General features: G+C 39.8%; 1 protein-coding gene across 18 annotated transcripts in view; it reads right to left on the bottom strand.

Moving 5' to 3' along the window:
• The window catches only part of PRRC2C (proline rich coiled-coil 2C), a 108,281-nt gene that overhangs the window by 50,523 nt on the left and 41,475 nt on the right, over positions 1 to 16,283 (bottom strand). For all 18 annotated transcript variants that reach the window (XM_054481941.2, XM_063648755.1, XM_063648775.1 and 15 more), the window contains exons 11-16: positions 15,169 to 15,222; positions 10,063 to 10,681; positions 7,418 to 7,587; positions 6,738 to 6,987; positions 5,548 to 5,758; positions 794 to 3,052 (exon numbers count right to left, since the gene is read on the bottom strand). In XM_054481941.2, the coding sequence (XP_054337916.1) occupies positions 794 to 3,052; positions 5,548 to 5,758; positions 6,738 to 6,987; positions 7,418 to 7,587; positions 10,063 to 10,681; positions 15,169 to 15,222 (3,563 nt within the window). The remainder of the gene's footprint in view (positions 1 to 793; positions 3,053 to 5,547; positions 5,759 to 6,737; positions 6,988 to 7,417; positions 7,588 to 10,062; positions 10,682 to 15,168; positions 15,223 to 16,283) is intronic.

A 16,283-nucleotide genomic window follows, 5' to 3' on the forward strand; every position in this document is an offset into this window, starting at 1 on the left:
TCTCAGCACTTTGGGAGGCCGAGGTGGGCGGATCACAAGGTCAGGATATTGAGACCATCCTGGCTAACACAGTGAAACCCATCTCTACTAAAAATACAAAAAATTAGCCAGGTGTGGTGGCGGGCGCCTGTAGACCCAGCTACTCGGGAGGCTGAGGCAGGAGAATGGCATGAACCCTGGAGGTGGAGCTTGCAGTGAGCCAAGATCATGCCACTGCACTCCAGCCTGGGTGACAAGGCGAGACTCCATCTCAACAACAACAAAAAACAGGCCAAGTTTAGCTTACTTGAGAAAAATTATTTTTTAAAAAAATCCATTGCCATGGCAATTATGTTATTGGTAGTAGAACAGGGATTTGTTTTCTGGGCCTCTCTCTAAAGTGACAAAGTATATGGTTATAACATTAATTTAAATCTCAGAGGACAACTGTGTAGCATTAGAGGTTTATTAGAAGAAACTGAGAAAGAAGGGAGGGCTACTCATCAGATAAGATAACTTACCAAATAAGGACACAGTACATGTCCCTCCCTAGATGCGTACATTTTCCCAAAGCTACAAGTTTCCAAGAGGACTCTTCTGGAAAATGTAACATAGCAGGCAAAGACTCCTAAGACACCTTAACCTCTCTTCCTTAAGCACCCTTACACTTTGAGAACAGAGAATAAAGCATTTGGGAAGAACAATGTTTTTTGGTCCTTTATCTAGACTGGCTCTTTGCATAATTCAACCAAGAACTCTACTTTTAGCTTCTTTAAAGGTGCAAAAGCAACTATATTTAAAACAAAGTACTCACCCTCTCTTCCCACTTTTTGATGGTGGGCCACTTCTCCTTTCATTTCTAGGACCTGAGAAATTCCTTCCCGATTTGGGTGGACCATTGTTGCCACGTCGATTCTGACGATCTACTGGTCTCTGACTAGAAAAACTTCTCTTTGCAATTTCCCTCTTTGGAGGTAAAACATTCTCTCCAACCTTTACAACTGTTTGTGCATTCAAGTCAGCATTTTTTTTTTCATCCCTCTCTCGCCTCTCATTGAAATCACTGCTTTCAGAAGCTGTTTCCCATTCTTCATTTGCCTGATCTGAAGAGTTCTGATTAGATAAATCTGGTGTCTTATTCCCCGAAATATCCCCAAGAGTATTAACTGGTTCTTGAGCCACACTATTAACTGTGCCATTTGTGGGCACTGCTACCACCTCATTTGATTTTGAAGCAGCCTCCCTCTCTCTCAGCCGTCTAAATCGAGGTGGCTTGTCTTGCCTTGGTGGTCGGGTAGGACGCTGCCTTCGAGGCCTTTCTCTAGCTGGGTCAAATTTTCGCTCAAATTTTGGAGGTCGTTTATCTGCTGCTATAGGAATAAACTGCTCATGTCTTCTTGGCGGCTCTCCATCTTCTGGTTTAGGAACTTCTGACTGCCTTGGGTTCCACTGATTGTCCCGATAAGCTGGTCTTCGTAAAGTGGAAGGGCGTGATGGACGGCCTCCAGGATCCCTTCCACCACGCCTGAATGTTCCCCCTCTGCCTCTCCTTGTAGGCTCTCCTTTAGGAAGAAAACCTGGTTTAGCTTTATCGTCATCCCTTACGTAAGGCTTTTCTAGCAGTCTATTATCTATTCGAACGTGATTATCAGGCTTGAAAGAAGATTGAGGCTTTACAGGTTTTTTGTTTTCAGGCCGTTCCTCTCTTTTGGGAAGTTTGCCTTTACTTAAACTGTCCTTGTCACTTGCACTTTCATGAATTTCACTGTCTGTGTCAGTCTCTGAACCCCGCTGTCGTCTTCTTTTGGGGACAACTTCAAAATCAGAGCTCTCACTCCGTGTTTCACTTTCTTCTCGCTGTCTGAGAGGCCCTGAGGGTATATGCTCTGCTCTTGGCTTATTGTCTCTATACTGAGGATAATCTCGAGTGTGTCCCCTACCACCCCTGCCACGCCCTCCATAAGAACCTCTATAGCTTCGTCCTCTGGAGTAATATTCACCTCGGCCTCGACCTCTGTATCCCTGATCTGGAAACCAATCTCTATCTCTAGCTTCCTTCCAGTAGGTCCTGGGAGGCAAAGTTGATTCTTTTTTAACTGCTGGTCTTGAATCTGGTCGAGGCCTCTCTATAACAAGGTCTTTGCTGATGACTTTCTCAGGTTGTTTTTCTTCTTTGACTATTGGTGCTGCCATAGTCTGTTGGTTTACAGTCTTAACTGTAGGCTCTACCTGAACAGTACTCACAGGTTCCGGAGACTTCTCAGTATCCTGAGATGGTTTTTGAGCCAAAGTTGCAGTTTCTGTTGAAGGAAATTTCTCTGCTTCTGGTTGAATTGGTGGTGGAACTGACTGTGGCTGAATTGGTGCTGGTGGCTGAGGTGGTGGTGGGGGAGGAGGAAGATCCTTCTTTTCCGTCTTTTCAGGCTTTACAACTACTTTTTCAGTGACCTTTTCGGTCTTTTCTCCTTCTTTCTCCTTCCTCTGTTCCCGTTCCTCTTTCATATCTCTAAGTACGGGTTTTTTAATGGGACCTGATCTTCTCACAGGTCTATCATTCCCTTCTTCCCTTCTGTTGGAGCTTGGTCGTGGGCCCCAACGAGTTTCTGATTTAGATTTATATACTTTTTCAGGTTTTGGTCCTTCAGAAGATCGTATAAAGCCTTCCTTTTTTGGTTTCTCCTCTGACCTTTCTGTTGGTTCTTTTGAATCAATGCATCTGCTGGTTACTTTAGGAATGCCTGCAGATGGTTCACTTCTCTGCTCGTCTGGTTTTTGCATATGGTTAGATCCATGGGAAACACTTCTTTTCCGGGAAGGCTGACTTTCTACAGCTGAAATCCGCTCCTCTTGAGGAGCAGATAAGGTCTTTTGATCAGGTGCTTCAAAACAAGCAGATTGATTATTTGCATCAGTATGGTGAGGTCTAACATCTTCCACAGATCTGCTTAGAAACTTCTGTACTTCTGCCTCACTTGCTTCTCTGACAAAGTCTGCCTTTGGATGAGCCTCTAATTGATTATGTTCTACAGAATAAGCAGCAGTAATCTGTTCCTGGTCCAACGCAGCTTCAGACCTATGATGGTAAGAATTCAAAGGTATAATCAACAAAGCAATCTTTCCCATGTGTAAGTATATAGCAAAATAATCCCTCAAAAACAGAAAGCAATGACTCTTAACCATAATGAGAATCTTTCTCTTGCTATATAAAAAGTTTAGAGGAGAATTACTCACAATAGCCAAGAGGTGGAAACAGCCTAAATATCCAATAGCTGAATGGATAAAGAAAATGTGGTATACACATACAACAGATTATTATTCAGGGATAAGAAAGAAGGAAATAGTGTCATATGCTACAACATGGATAAACCCTGAGGACATTATGCTTAAGTGAAGTCAGTCAGTCAGTCAGCACAAATATCTTACATGAGGAACATGAAGTAATCAACCTCATCAAAGCAGAAACCATAATGGTGGCTGCCAGGGGCTAGGAGTAGGGGGAAATAGGAAATATAGGTATAGGTATAATATAGGAAATACAGGTAAAGGTAAATAGAGGAAATATAGGTAATGGTAAAAATAGGAAATAGGTATAAAGTTTCAGTCATGCAAGATAAAAAAAGTTCTGGAGATTTGCTGTATAACACTGTGCTTACAGTTAACTACATGGTACCATATGATTAAATTTTTGTTAAGAGGATATATCTACTGTTCTAAGTGGTTTCTGCCACAATTAAAAATAAATAGGGCCGGGTGCAGTGGCTCACGCCTGTAATCCCAATCCTCACTTTGGGAGGCCGAGGAGGGCAGATCACCTGAGCTGGGGAGTTTGAGACCAGCCTGACCAACATGGAGAAACCCCGTCTCTACTAAAAATACAAAATCAGCTAGGCGTGGTGGCACATGCCTGTAATCCCAGCTACTAGGGAGGCTGAGGCAGGAGAATCGCTTGAACCAGGGAGGCGGAGGTTGCGGTGAGCTGAGATGGCACCATTGCACTCCAGCCTGGGCAACAAGGGCAAAACTCCATTTCAAAAAAAAAAAAAAGGGCCTGAAGCGGTGGCTCACACCTGTAATCCTTGCACTCTGGGAGGCAGGAGGATCACTTGGGCCCCAGGAGTTTGAGACCAGCCAGGGCAACATGAAAAAACCCTGTCTCTACAAAAAATACAAAAATTAGCCAGGTATGGTACTGCATGCCTGTAGTCCAGCTACTCAGGAGGCTGAGGTGGGAGGATCACCTGAGCCTGGGAAGTCAAGGCTGTAGTGAGCTGTGATTGCATCACTGCACTCCAGCCTGGCTGACAGAGCGAGACGCTTCTCAAAAAATAAAAATAAAAAATAGAAATAAATAAATGAAGTTTATTCCTTAAGGAAAAACAAAGTTAAGACCATGCTAATGTGAATTTCTAATCCATCAAGACCAGTAATTTCCACCTAGAATGAAAGAGCACACTTGAGTAAGCTCATCTGTCCCAATTAATTACAAATAATTATAAAACATTACCAAAAAAATATACCCCATAAAAGGGCAGGAAGTTCCAACTGTATGGCTATAAATTATTACAGTCATCACCAATTGTGTGCCATTTCAAAGTTAACTTTGTATTATTGTGTTTCTCCTTATCTTGGCCTTAAAAATGTTCCCTAAAATACTGTTAAAAAGAAACATTTCACTAATGGAAAAATTACATCTAGCTATATTACATAAGCATTGTAGATACACTTAAATTTCTTCACACCTACTCTACAATAAAGACATCCCAAGTGGCTGCACATGATGGCTCTCGTCTATAATCCCAGCACTTTGGGAGGTCAAGGCAGTCAGACTGCTTGAGCCCAGGAGTTCAAGACCAGCCTGGGCAACATGGCAAAACCCCATCTCTATAAAAATTACAAAGATTATCCCGAGGTCAGGAGATCCAGACCATCCTGGCTAACACGGTGAAACCCCGTCTCTACTAAAAATACAAAAATTTAGCCAGGCGTGGTGGCAGGTGCCTGTAGTCCCAGCTACTCGGGAGGCTGAGGCAGGAGAATGGCATGAACCCGGGAGGCAGAGCTTGCAGTGAGCCGAGATTGCGCCTCTGCACTCCAGCCTGGGAGACAGAGCAAGACTCTGTCTCAAAAACAAAAAAGAAACAAAAACAAAACAAAAAAACCCCACAAAGATTAGCAGGGTGTGGTGGTGAACGCATGTAGTCCCAGCTACTCAGGAAGCTGAGGTAAGCCGATCACTTGAGCCTGGGAGGTGAAGGCTGCAGTGAGCCAAGATCATACCACCGCACTCCAGCCTGAGTAACAGAGCAAGTTCCTATCTCAAAAAAGAACCTACCAATTTCAACATCTAATACTAAATTACAGCATACAATTGAGTACAGAACCAGGTTACAAAATGCCCTAATGAATACAGAGAATATGTCCAAAGAGTAAGCATAGCATGCTAAATTAAATAGAAGGAAACCAGATTTATGCTTCAGTTCTAAATTGGAATGATCTGCAGAAACACTACACAGTTTTCCTTTTACCAAAATATTCTGCATCGTCTATTAAATTGAAATAATTTATTACCTCACATCCTCAGGCTCTTCTGTTGCTTTGGGAGTAGTTGCTTGTTGAGGCTCAGCATGAGGATAGGGATCTGACCCCCACAGCATACGAGGCTCAGAAAGGGAAATTGCGTGATCTCTTGCAGATCGAGCTATATGCTCAAATGACTCAGAACTGTTCGGTGACCCTTCCATCTGGTCTCTTCTCATTAATGGTTTAGGAGGAATCATTCCTGTAACAAAAGTTCAGAAAAAGGTGAAATGAGGATTTTGAAAAATGAACGAAACAAAACCATGATAGACATAGAATACAGGTTATTAATTGTTACGTGGAATTCTCCATATTAAAAGCATTTTTTTCCTCAGTAAAAGATTGGTGGAAATTATGTAAGGGTTGTTCTGTGAATGAAATTTTATTACTGCTGTTAAATAAAAATTGCATTTAAGAACTGAGGAAGCAAAATAAGCAAAATCACAATAGCAGCCTGTTTTACTTCAAAAAAAAGAAAATATTATGCATATAAAAATCACACACCAAGTACTGTGACTCTGGATGTCAATACAAACATCATGAAAATTATACCATAACTTTCAGAGAAAATTCTTTCCTAAATTCCATTAACCTACCTTAGTTGGTCAATATTCTACAAAATATGCCACTTAAATTTCCAAATAACAGTATAAATGTAAAAATCAAAACATGATTTGTGATCAGCTTATCATCCCTGAATTTTCCTCTGTAACATTTTGGTAATAGATTATCTTGATTTATTCTGATGGATTCCATAAAAGACTGCTAATTCACTTTTTTTTCCCTTAATCTAAAAGGAAATTCAAGTGTTAGGCTGGTAAACGATGGAAGAGGAACTTGAAAAGGAATATATATAACATATGGACAAAATTCAAATGCTGAAAACACTTTAAAGAAGAATAATGTAGCCAATAACAGATACTGTTAATAAGACATAATTATTTCCATCTGAAGTTTTAAATAATACTTACAAAACAGAAATGAACTAGTATTTTGTTCTTGCCACATAAGTAATATGAGTGTCAGATATTTAATTACTCAATGCTGAAAGTTACATCATTTTGATTAAAAATCTGGAGGTTTAAGTTTTTCCTAGATTACAACTCTCAAAGGAACTGAAACTAAAAGCAGGGAAAAAAAAATTTTGAACCTGTAAAACTATAAATGCAAATTCAACTGACCAGGATGAATGGGTGGAATATCCATAGCAGGTCTTCCTGACATCATTCGAGGATCCATGTAGGACTGCATCATGAGCCACCTTGGATCAAAACCCATAGAAGCCAAATGCTGAGGATGAGGCTGCATAGGCTGATAAAGAGGTCTGTGTGGTGGAGGAGGGACAGTACTACTGGACGGTTGTGAAGGAACAGTCTGTGGAAGTACACCTTGCTGTTGCTGCTGCTGCCACTGCTGCTGTTTCATCTGTTCCTGAAAAAGTAAGATCCTGTATCTTGAGATTTTAGTTCCATATGACAAATTAATATAATCAATCATATCACAAAATAATGGCCTGTTTTGAATCCTTGAAGGAAAAGTAAGAGTTCAAAAGGTATTTAACAGTTAGAGTTGGCAAGACAAAAAACTGAAAGATGAACTGTAACATTTTACCTTATACTCAAGCACTGTATAATCTATCTCCTAGAAATGGAAGATGGTGTCTATAAATGAGGCAGAAGATCAAAAGGAATGACACAGAAGGTCAAGGTAAAACCCATGTTAACTTTTATTTATAAGGAAAAATAATTTCAAGGGAACTTTGTGTGCTTTACGTATTATAAGTTTTATGTCTAATTTCCCAGACTATTGCAAAATAAACCATTTCAATCACACATACATGACAAAATATTTTTATCATTACCTGCTGCCGCTGGAATCGTGGAGGTAAAGACTTCTGAAACTGTTTGAAATAGCCAGATAATACAGCCGGCCGAGGTTGAGACCCTGATTCTGGTTCTGTTTCATGCACCACTGGTGTGGCTTCCTTTTCACTGCGACTGCTGTCTTGTCTAGTGAAAACGGGTTCCTCCTCTGCTCAAAGAAAAGGTGAAAGGTAATAGTATTCATCTATGACACTTATCAAACACAGGATTTTTACACAGACTGAGGTATAATAAAAGTTAATGAGGAAGAAAATATCCTCGACACTCTAAAACATTATTTTCTACTTTAACATTGGTAGTTATCAATGAGGTAACATTAGATTATCAAAACCTCAGATTTCCTAAAAGCTGCATTCTTAGAGATGGAGAGCAGAGATCCAAATGCTTCATCATATAAAATCTATGTTTGATTTTTTTTTTAAAATAATGAAACATTTCCAACTCCATCTATTTTTTATTTGTTTCAATAAACATCAATGTAATTGTCAGTATTTACTGGTAGTTCATTAAAATCTACATGAAAACACAAATGGCCTATAAATACTTAAAAAGAGAGCATGTTGGTTTATTTAGTTATTTATTGGATAAAGGGACTATTATCTGTAAGGAAAACTAATGAGTTTAAGTCTGAAGAAAACAGAGGGATCACCAGTTATCTTCAAACATAATTCATTCTAGAATGTCATTTGTCACAATTACAAAGCCACGCTTGTTACAAATTCTTTTCTCAAATGACTAGAAATGAATTTAAAATGGAAGTTTATCTCCCAATGTAAAAGCATGCTGTTAAGAACCACAAATAACATTTTTATTGCTTGGATTACATTCAATATTAAGAATGTTGTAAAAGAGTGAGCAAGTCATGGTGGTGCATGACTGTAATAACAGTTACTCAGGAGGCTGAGGTGAGAGGATCACTTTAGCCTGGGAGTTTGAGACCAGCCTGGGCAACACAGCAAAAAAATAAAAATAAAAATAAGAATGGAAAATAATATACCAGGGGAAAAAAGAGCCACATAGGCACTGACTTTAAAATCACGTGTGTCTTGGGAACATCTCAGAGAGCATTAAAACAAACAAAAAAATTGTATGTGTCTAGTATCAGAATTGAGGGGGAAAAAAATCACATGTGTACATCTCACTGATAAACAAGCTAAAATTAAATTGCCATGAGAGAGAATATATAAAATGTGAATGAAAATAAAAGCACAAATAAAACTTATTAAACTATGATAATGTTTTCCTTTCTCTTGTGAACACTTTATTTCACTATTTCGGTGTTATGAGCAATCTTCATAAGTACTTATGTAATATAAGCCCACTATTCAATAGCAAAGTCTCTCTAGATTGATTAATATGAAAAAAATCTGAAATCTTAGAGTCTTAACAAATGATCCATACAGGCCTTATTTCATTAAAAAAATTAAAGATCAAATACTCATACTCTTTTATAGTTACATTCAGAGCCAAGTTTGAAGGTAACCCTGCATATAAATAAAAACTATTTTTAAAAACACATTCTTATTATTTTAAGCAGCAGTGCCTTGTAGAAAAGCGCATGACACGTCAGGTTAGAAAACTTACAATATTTCCACATCAGAAAATACACTGAAATAAAACTGCATTTCTATTTTAATTCAAGTCGTTCATTAAAACTAAACTTTAGGCTGGGCGCGGTGGCTCACATCTACAATCCCAGTACTTTGGGAGGCCGAGGCAGGCGGATCACAAGGTCAAGAGATCGAGACTATCCTGGCCAACATAGATGAAACCCCGTCTCTACTAAAAATACAAAAATTAGCTGGGTGCGGTGGCACGCGCCTGTAGCCCCAGCTACTCGGGAGGCTGGGGCAGGAGAATCGCTTGAACCCAGGAGGCGGAGTTTGCAGTGAGCTGAGATTCCGCCACTGCACTCCAGCCTGGAGACAGAGAGAGATTCTGTCTCAAAAACAACAACCACCACCACAACAATAACAACAAACAAAAAACAAAAACCCTGAACTTTAACTTTGCCAAGTCTTTATACTATATTTCAATGCCATTAATCAGTCTACAAGCCAACTCGGAGAAGAACAAAAAAGTTGATTAGATCTAGAAAAAGAATTTTATTTTAAAGTATAATTACTCCAGGAAATTACAGTTTAATAGCATATCAACTACACCATGGAAGCTTGCATGTTTAAACTGATTAAACAGCAAACCTGAAATTATCAACTAGGTGCAGTCATTTAATTATGATAATCCAACATACTCATTAAGCTCTATGCCAGTTCAGTTTTAGAGGTATTAATGCATGTGAACAAATGAGGTTTTGTTTAGTTAAACGTCTTGGAGTCAGAAAAAAGCAGGGGGAGAATCAGTATATGTGACTATGAAGCCAATACAATTCTGCAGATAAAACAGAAATGAAGCTCATCTAATAACTGAGAAACACTTCAGGGACATCTGTTCATATACAGAATTAGAAAACATGGCTCTAGCCCATATTTTGTACTGCAAATGCTATCATAAAACAATCACTTTTATATTGATTACATATATTTAAAATATACAAACCCCAAACTGTAACCAACATAAAGCTCTTTGTAAAGTTTATAAAAGAGAATGAAGAAGACTATCAAACCTTTATTACAGTTGTTTTCACTTTCTTGTTTTTCTACCATGGGCTCTAAATTAGGTTCTCTGGGTTCAATTTTCTCCTCTAATTTCTCCCTTTCCTTCTCCAGCTCACATTCCTTTTCTTGTTCTTTCATCTTTTGTAGTTCTTTTTCCTTTTCTTTCTGCCGTTCTAGTTCTTTTTCTTTTTCTTGCTTTCTTTCTTTCTCCATTTCTCTTTGTTTTTCCTGCTCCTTCTCCAGCTCTTTCTCCTTTTCCTGCTGTCTCTCCCTCTCTTTTTCCCTCTCCTTCTCTCGCTCCTGTTCTTGTTCTTTTTCAAGTTCTTTCTCACGCTCCCGTTCTTTTTCTCGTTCCCTTTCCCTAATTTCCTCTGGAGATGGTTGTTTTTCCAGGATGCCAAGTTTCTCATCCAATCGTTTCAGTTTCTCTGCACAAGCTGCCTTCCTTTGTTCTTCCATTCTTCGCTCTTCCTCTTCACGCCGTTTACGAGCACGTTCTACTGCTGCAGAAATTTCTGATTGCTGTCTTCGTCTTTGCTTCCATATTTCATCTTCATCAGCTACTTGCTGCTTGGAGGGGAACGGGCCTGGTCTTCCCGGTACTGCCTGTCGATCTGGAGGTGGATGCTGAAACATTAAGGTATCAGATGAGTGTGACAACTCTATTTCTGACTAACACTGGGTATCAGGCATGGAGAGGGAAAAACCCCACAAAAATATCAGAAATTTCTCTGATGAACATACACATTAAAATGAAAACACATAAGATGGGAAATATACTACATCTAGATAATTCACCAAACTAAGACCAGAATAATTAATCCAGCGGTCCAATGTTTACTGAGTATGTACCTATTTATTGTGCCAGACGTTGTTGCTCATTCAGTATTTGTTGAATAAAACTAGAAGCACAACAGTGAATCTCAAAATCTAAATTTAGACACAAAGGAAATTTAGCATGAATACTTTAGAAGCACCTGCCAGAGTTGGAATGTCTAAGGGAGAGAAATGAAGGTATTAAATACCCAAAATGATGGCATGTGAGCCCTGAGAAAATTAAGGTACAGCTACAGGTAAAAAGCACAGAGCCAAAGAAGCAAAGTGAAAAAGACAGAGTCAGTGCTGTAATGATACCCCAAAGAAGAAGAAATTCCTACAAACTAGTCTGGGTGAAGAAAAGTTCTATCTTTAGACTGAAAGATCCAGAAAAGCATATCTAGAACCCGGAGTGGAGAATGGGAGGATCATCTGAAAGATCCAAGTTTCAATGACTAAATTTTCATTAATGTGTTATAAAACAATGACAAGTTTTAAAATCACTGCTTACAACTATGCAAAAACAATAAAAGTAATTTAAAAAAATTGTTTTTAACATATTGATTTTAAAGGCTACTAGGGTGAAATCTCAAGAGCCATATGTAACCCAGCTGGAATGCTTACAAAAAGATTAAACAATGATACAATGAAAACACTTGACTGAATATCTTTTTTAAATGAATGCAGACTACCATTTACTAATAGTGCCATCATATGCAAATTACTTCATCTCTCTTGTGCTGAGTTTCTTCATCCACAGCTCAGAGATAAGCTGAAAAACCAAATATATAAGTACCTAATTTACACAACTCACTTCATAAAAGTAAAATTTACATAAAACGTGCTGTGCTGCACATATTTTAAGTGTATAGTTTGATGAGTTTGGACAAATGATACACCTGTGTAACCACTGCTCCAACGCAGACACAACATTTCCATCACTCCTCTGCCTCCCCCTGTGGCCCCAAGCACCCCAACCCTAACCTTGTACAGTTCTGTTTGTCCTAGAATTTTATATAGATGTATAAAATTATATTCTCTTTTGTGCTAGCTTCTTTTGCTAAGTATAATGGCATTGAGGTTATTTTATGTATGAGTAGTTTGCTCCATTTTACTGCTGGATAGTATTCCATTGTGGGCATGTTGTTTCATGTATGATAGACATGTGGGTTACTTCCAGTTTTTAAACTATGAATAAAACAGCTATGAACATTCATGCGTAAGTCTTTGTGTAAATGTATGTTTTCCTGGCTGTTGGATAAACAGCTAGAAGTGGAAATCCTGTGTCATATGGTAAATAGATATTTCATTTACAAGAAACTGCCAAACTGTTTTCCAAAGTGGTTATAAGGTTTTCCAGTGTATAAGGGTGCCAGCTGCTCTATACATCCTTGCCAACACATGGTGTCATCAGTCTTTAATTTTGGCAGTGTAGTAAAATCTCTGTGGTTTTAACTCGCATTTCCCTAATAACTAAAGATACTGAATATCTTTCCATGTGCGTACTGGCCATTCTTACATTTTCTTTTGAGAAACAAATGTTCAAGTTTTTTTGTTTAACTACTTATTATTGAATTGTAAGATATTAAAAAAAAAAAAATACGGCCCAGGCTAGACACGGTGGCTCACATCTGTAATCCCAGCACTTTGGGAGGCCAAGGCAGGAGGATTGCTTGAGCTCAGGAGTTCAAGACTAGCCTGGGCAACATGGCGAAACCGCATCTCTGCAAAAAATACAAAAAAATTAGCTGGGCATAGAGGCACATGCCTGTGGTCCCACCTACTTGGTAGGCTGAGGCAGGAGGATTGCTTGAGCCCAGGAGGTTTAGGCTGCAATGAGCTGAGATCTTGCTCCAGCCTCAGCAACAGAGCAAGACTCTGTCGTGCAAAAAAAAAAAAAAAAAGCCCACATACAAGTCCTTCGTCAGATGGAATATTTTTTTCTGTAACATATCTTTGCATTCTTTGGGAAATGTTCTCCAAAGTCCAACTGACCGGCTGCTTTTCCTTTCTAATTCGTGGCCAAGGTCTTATTTATTGAAGAAAACTTTGTCAGCTCCAAGTTCATGAACACTTGATCTTCTATACTTTTTTCTAGATGTTTTAGTTTTAGTTTCTGTGTATGCAGAAATGTTATAAAGAGCTTTCAGTGGTTATGAGGAGAGGGATTGCTGGAAATTATGGTGATGGTTGTGATATTGTGCAGCTATCACAGTAGGGTGATTAGAGAAGGTCTGGAGACCTGATCATAAGAACGATTTCAGGAAAAGAAAATCTGCTAGTTAGAAAGAAGAACAAGTAAAAAAGTCAGGAAGAGCAATGTGTATGTGGTCAGAACAGCAGATGAAATTAGAAAAGTAGACAAAGATCTGAAAGATCATGAGAAGGACCTGAACAAGGAGTAATGGACCTAATCCATAGTTTTAAAAAGACAACAGCTACTACAGGAGAATATGGGATGAAGGTGGCAAGTGAGCAGGCAGCATAAGAGGAAAGTAGTATCTGTCAAGAACCCACTCCAATAGTTCAAAGGAAATATAAAAGGTGGTAGCAAGTAGTCAGTGTACATCTTAAGGTACAGGTGACAAGCTGCTGATAGATAAAGCTAGATGTAGGGTAAAAAAAGAAGAGTTAAGAGTAACTTCTAAGTTTCAGCCTTAGCAAATATGTGAATGATAATGCCATTACCTGAAATGGGAAAGACAGGAGAAGCAGCACTGTGGGTACGTAGGGAAGGTGGGGGTGTGTGTTATGGTTTGGACATATTTGAGCTGTTTACTAGATCCAAGTGGAGATGTTGAGTTGATTTGTTGAATATATGACTCTTAAAAGTCAGTGCAGAGCTTTTTGGGCTAAATGTACATCTGAATGCCATCAGCTCATAGAAGACATCCCCAAGGAAAAGGATACAGATTTTTAAAATGAACTGAGAAAAAGGCTGAGTGCTCCAACACTCGAAGTGTAGGAGGCCCAGAAGAAATACAAAGCAAAGAAAAACAAAATAGTGAGATGTCTCCGATGCAAGTAGATAAAAAAGTGTTTTAAGGACAGGCCAGGGATGGTGGCTCAAGTCTGTAATTCTAGCACTTTGGGAGGTCAAGGTGGATGTCTTGTCTAGGAGTTCGAGACCAGCCTGGGCATGAAGGTAAGACCCTGTCTCCGCAAAAAATTAGCCTGGCGTGGTGGTGTGCACCTGTAGTCCCAGCTGCTGGGGAGGTGAGAGGACCCCTTGAGCCCAGGAGTCCAGGTGGCAGTGAGCTATGATTACACCACTGCACTCCAGCCTGGGCCACAAAGCAAGACCCTGTCTCTAAAAATATATGCATATACAAAAGAAGGATGGAGAAATCAACTATGTCAATGACTCAGCTGAGATTTAAATGAGATGAAGACAAGAAAACTGAATTTGTCAAGATGGAAGGCATCATTGATTCTGATAATAATAGTTTCAAAGGTAGAGTGGGAAAAGAAAGCATGCATGGAGAGGGCTAATGAGAGAATGAGCAGCAAAAGATGGTAAGTATAAATAGTTCACTAAAAGAATTTCATTGGCCGGGCGCGGTGACTCACGCCTGTAATCCCAGCACTTTGGGGGGCCGAGGCGGGTGGATCATGAGGTCAGGATATCGAGACCGTCCTGGCTAACACGGTGAAACCCCGTCTCTACTAAAAAATACCAAAAAATTAGCCGGGTGTGGTGGCGGGCACCTGTAGTCCCACCTACTCAGGAGGCTGAGGCAGGAGAATGTTGTGAACCCAGGAGGCAGAGGTTGCAGCGAGCCGAGATCATGCCACTGCACTCCAGCCTGGGCGACAGAGCTAGACTCCGTCTAAAAAAAAAAAAAAAAAAGAATTTCACTGATGGGGAACAGAGAAATAGGGTAGACACTGCAATGGGATGGAAGGTAGTGGGATGGAGTAAATGTAAAGAGAGAGGTTTTTGTGAAGTTGTTTGTCTTAAAATATGAGATAACATTATCATAAGTGGAAAAGGATACAAGGAACAAAGTAAAATGTCCTTAGCAGCAAAAACAATAGGAAGAAAAAGTATACGGGCACTGAGATGGAAAAAAAAAAATTATCTCCTAGGTGCTTCTTTTCTTAGTGAAACTTGAAGCATGCTTATCAACTGAGAATGAAAATGAAAAGGATGAAGAATAAGACATGTAAGAGTCACAAGGTAAAAAGTTAGTAACTGTTTCATAAAAGTTTTGAATAAAAAATTTGGTGTTTTTCCACCAAAACAAAAGGTCAAATAAAACATATAATCCATAAACAAGCACTTAGTTAAAATTTACCTGCTGTGCAAGCAACTTTGGAGGTGGTGGCAGATGTGAAGATGTTCCACGTTCCTATTATAAAGAAGAAAGAATTATTCTTATTATTCTGGAGACAGTCTCGCTCTGTCGCCCATGCTGGAGTGCAGTGGCATGATCTTGGCTCACTGCAACCTCTGTTTCCTGGGGCCAAGCAATTCTCATGCCTCAGCCTGCTAAATACCTGGGATTACAGGCGCCTGCCACCACAACCGGGTAATTTTGCATTTTTAGTAGAGACAGGGTTTTGCCATGTTGGCCAGGCTGTTCTCGAACTCCTGACGTCAAGTGATCTGCCTGCCTTAGCCTCCCAAAGTGCTAGGATTACAGATGTGAGCCACTGCACCAGCCTGAAAGAATTACTTAAAAATAACCATAAAAGAAAAAATGTATCTGCCGGGTGCAGTGATTCACACGTGTAATCCCAGCACTTTGGGAGGCCGAGGCAGGCGGATTGCCTAAGGTCAGGAGTTCAAGACCAGCCTGGCCAACATGGCAAAACCCTGTCTCTACTAAAAATACAAATATTAGCCAGGCGTGGTGGTGGGCGCCTGTAATCCCAGCTACTCTGGAGGCTGAGACAGGAGAACTGCTTGAACCTGGGAGGCGGAGGTTGCAGTGGGCCAAGATCATGCTACTGCACTCCAGCCTGGGTGACAGAGCAAGACTCCGTCTCAAAAAAGGAAAGAAAAAGAAAAGATATGTATCTATTAGAAATATTTCAGCCGGGCACGGTGGCTCATGCCTGTGAGCCTAGCACATCAGGAGGCCAAGGCGGGCGGATCGCAAGGTCAGGAGTTAGAGACCAGCCTGGCAAACATGGCAAAACCTGTCTCTACTAAAGATACAAAAATTAGCCAGGCATGGTGGCGGGAGCCTGTAATCCCAGCTACTTGGGAGGCTGAGGCAGAAGAATCGCTTGAACCTGAGAGGCAGAGGTTGCAGTGAGCGGAGATCATGCCACTGCATTACAGCCTGGGAGACAGATCAAGACTCCATCTCAAAAAAAAAAAAAAAAAAGATATATTTCTGAATGTACTGATTTTCTCAATACCATAAGATTGCTAAACATCTTTCTCCTTCTCTCTCTTTAAATA

This window comes from Pongo pygmaeus, chromosome 1, assembly GCF_028885625.2.
Source record: "Pongo pygmaeus isolate AG05252 chromosome 1, NHGRI_mPonPyg2-v2.0_pri, whole genome shotgun sequence".
NCBI classification, from domain to species: domain Eukaryota; kingdom Metazoa; phylum Chordata; class Mammalia; order Primates; family Hominidae; genus Pongo; species Pongo pygmaeus.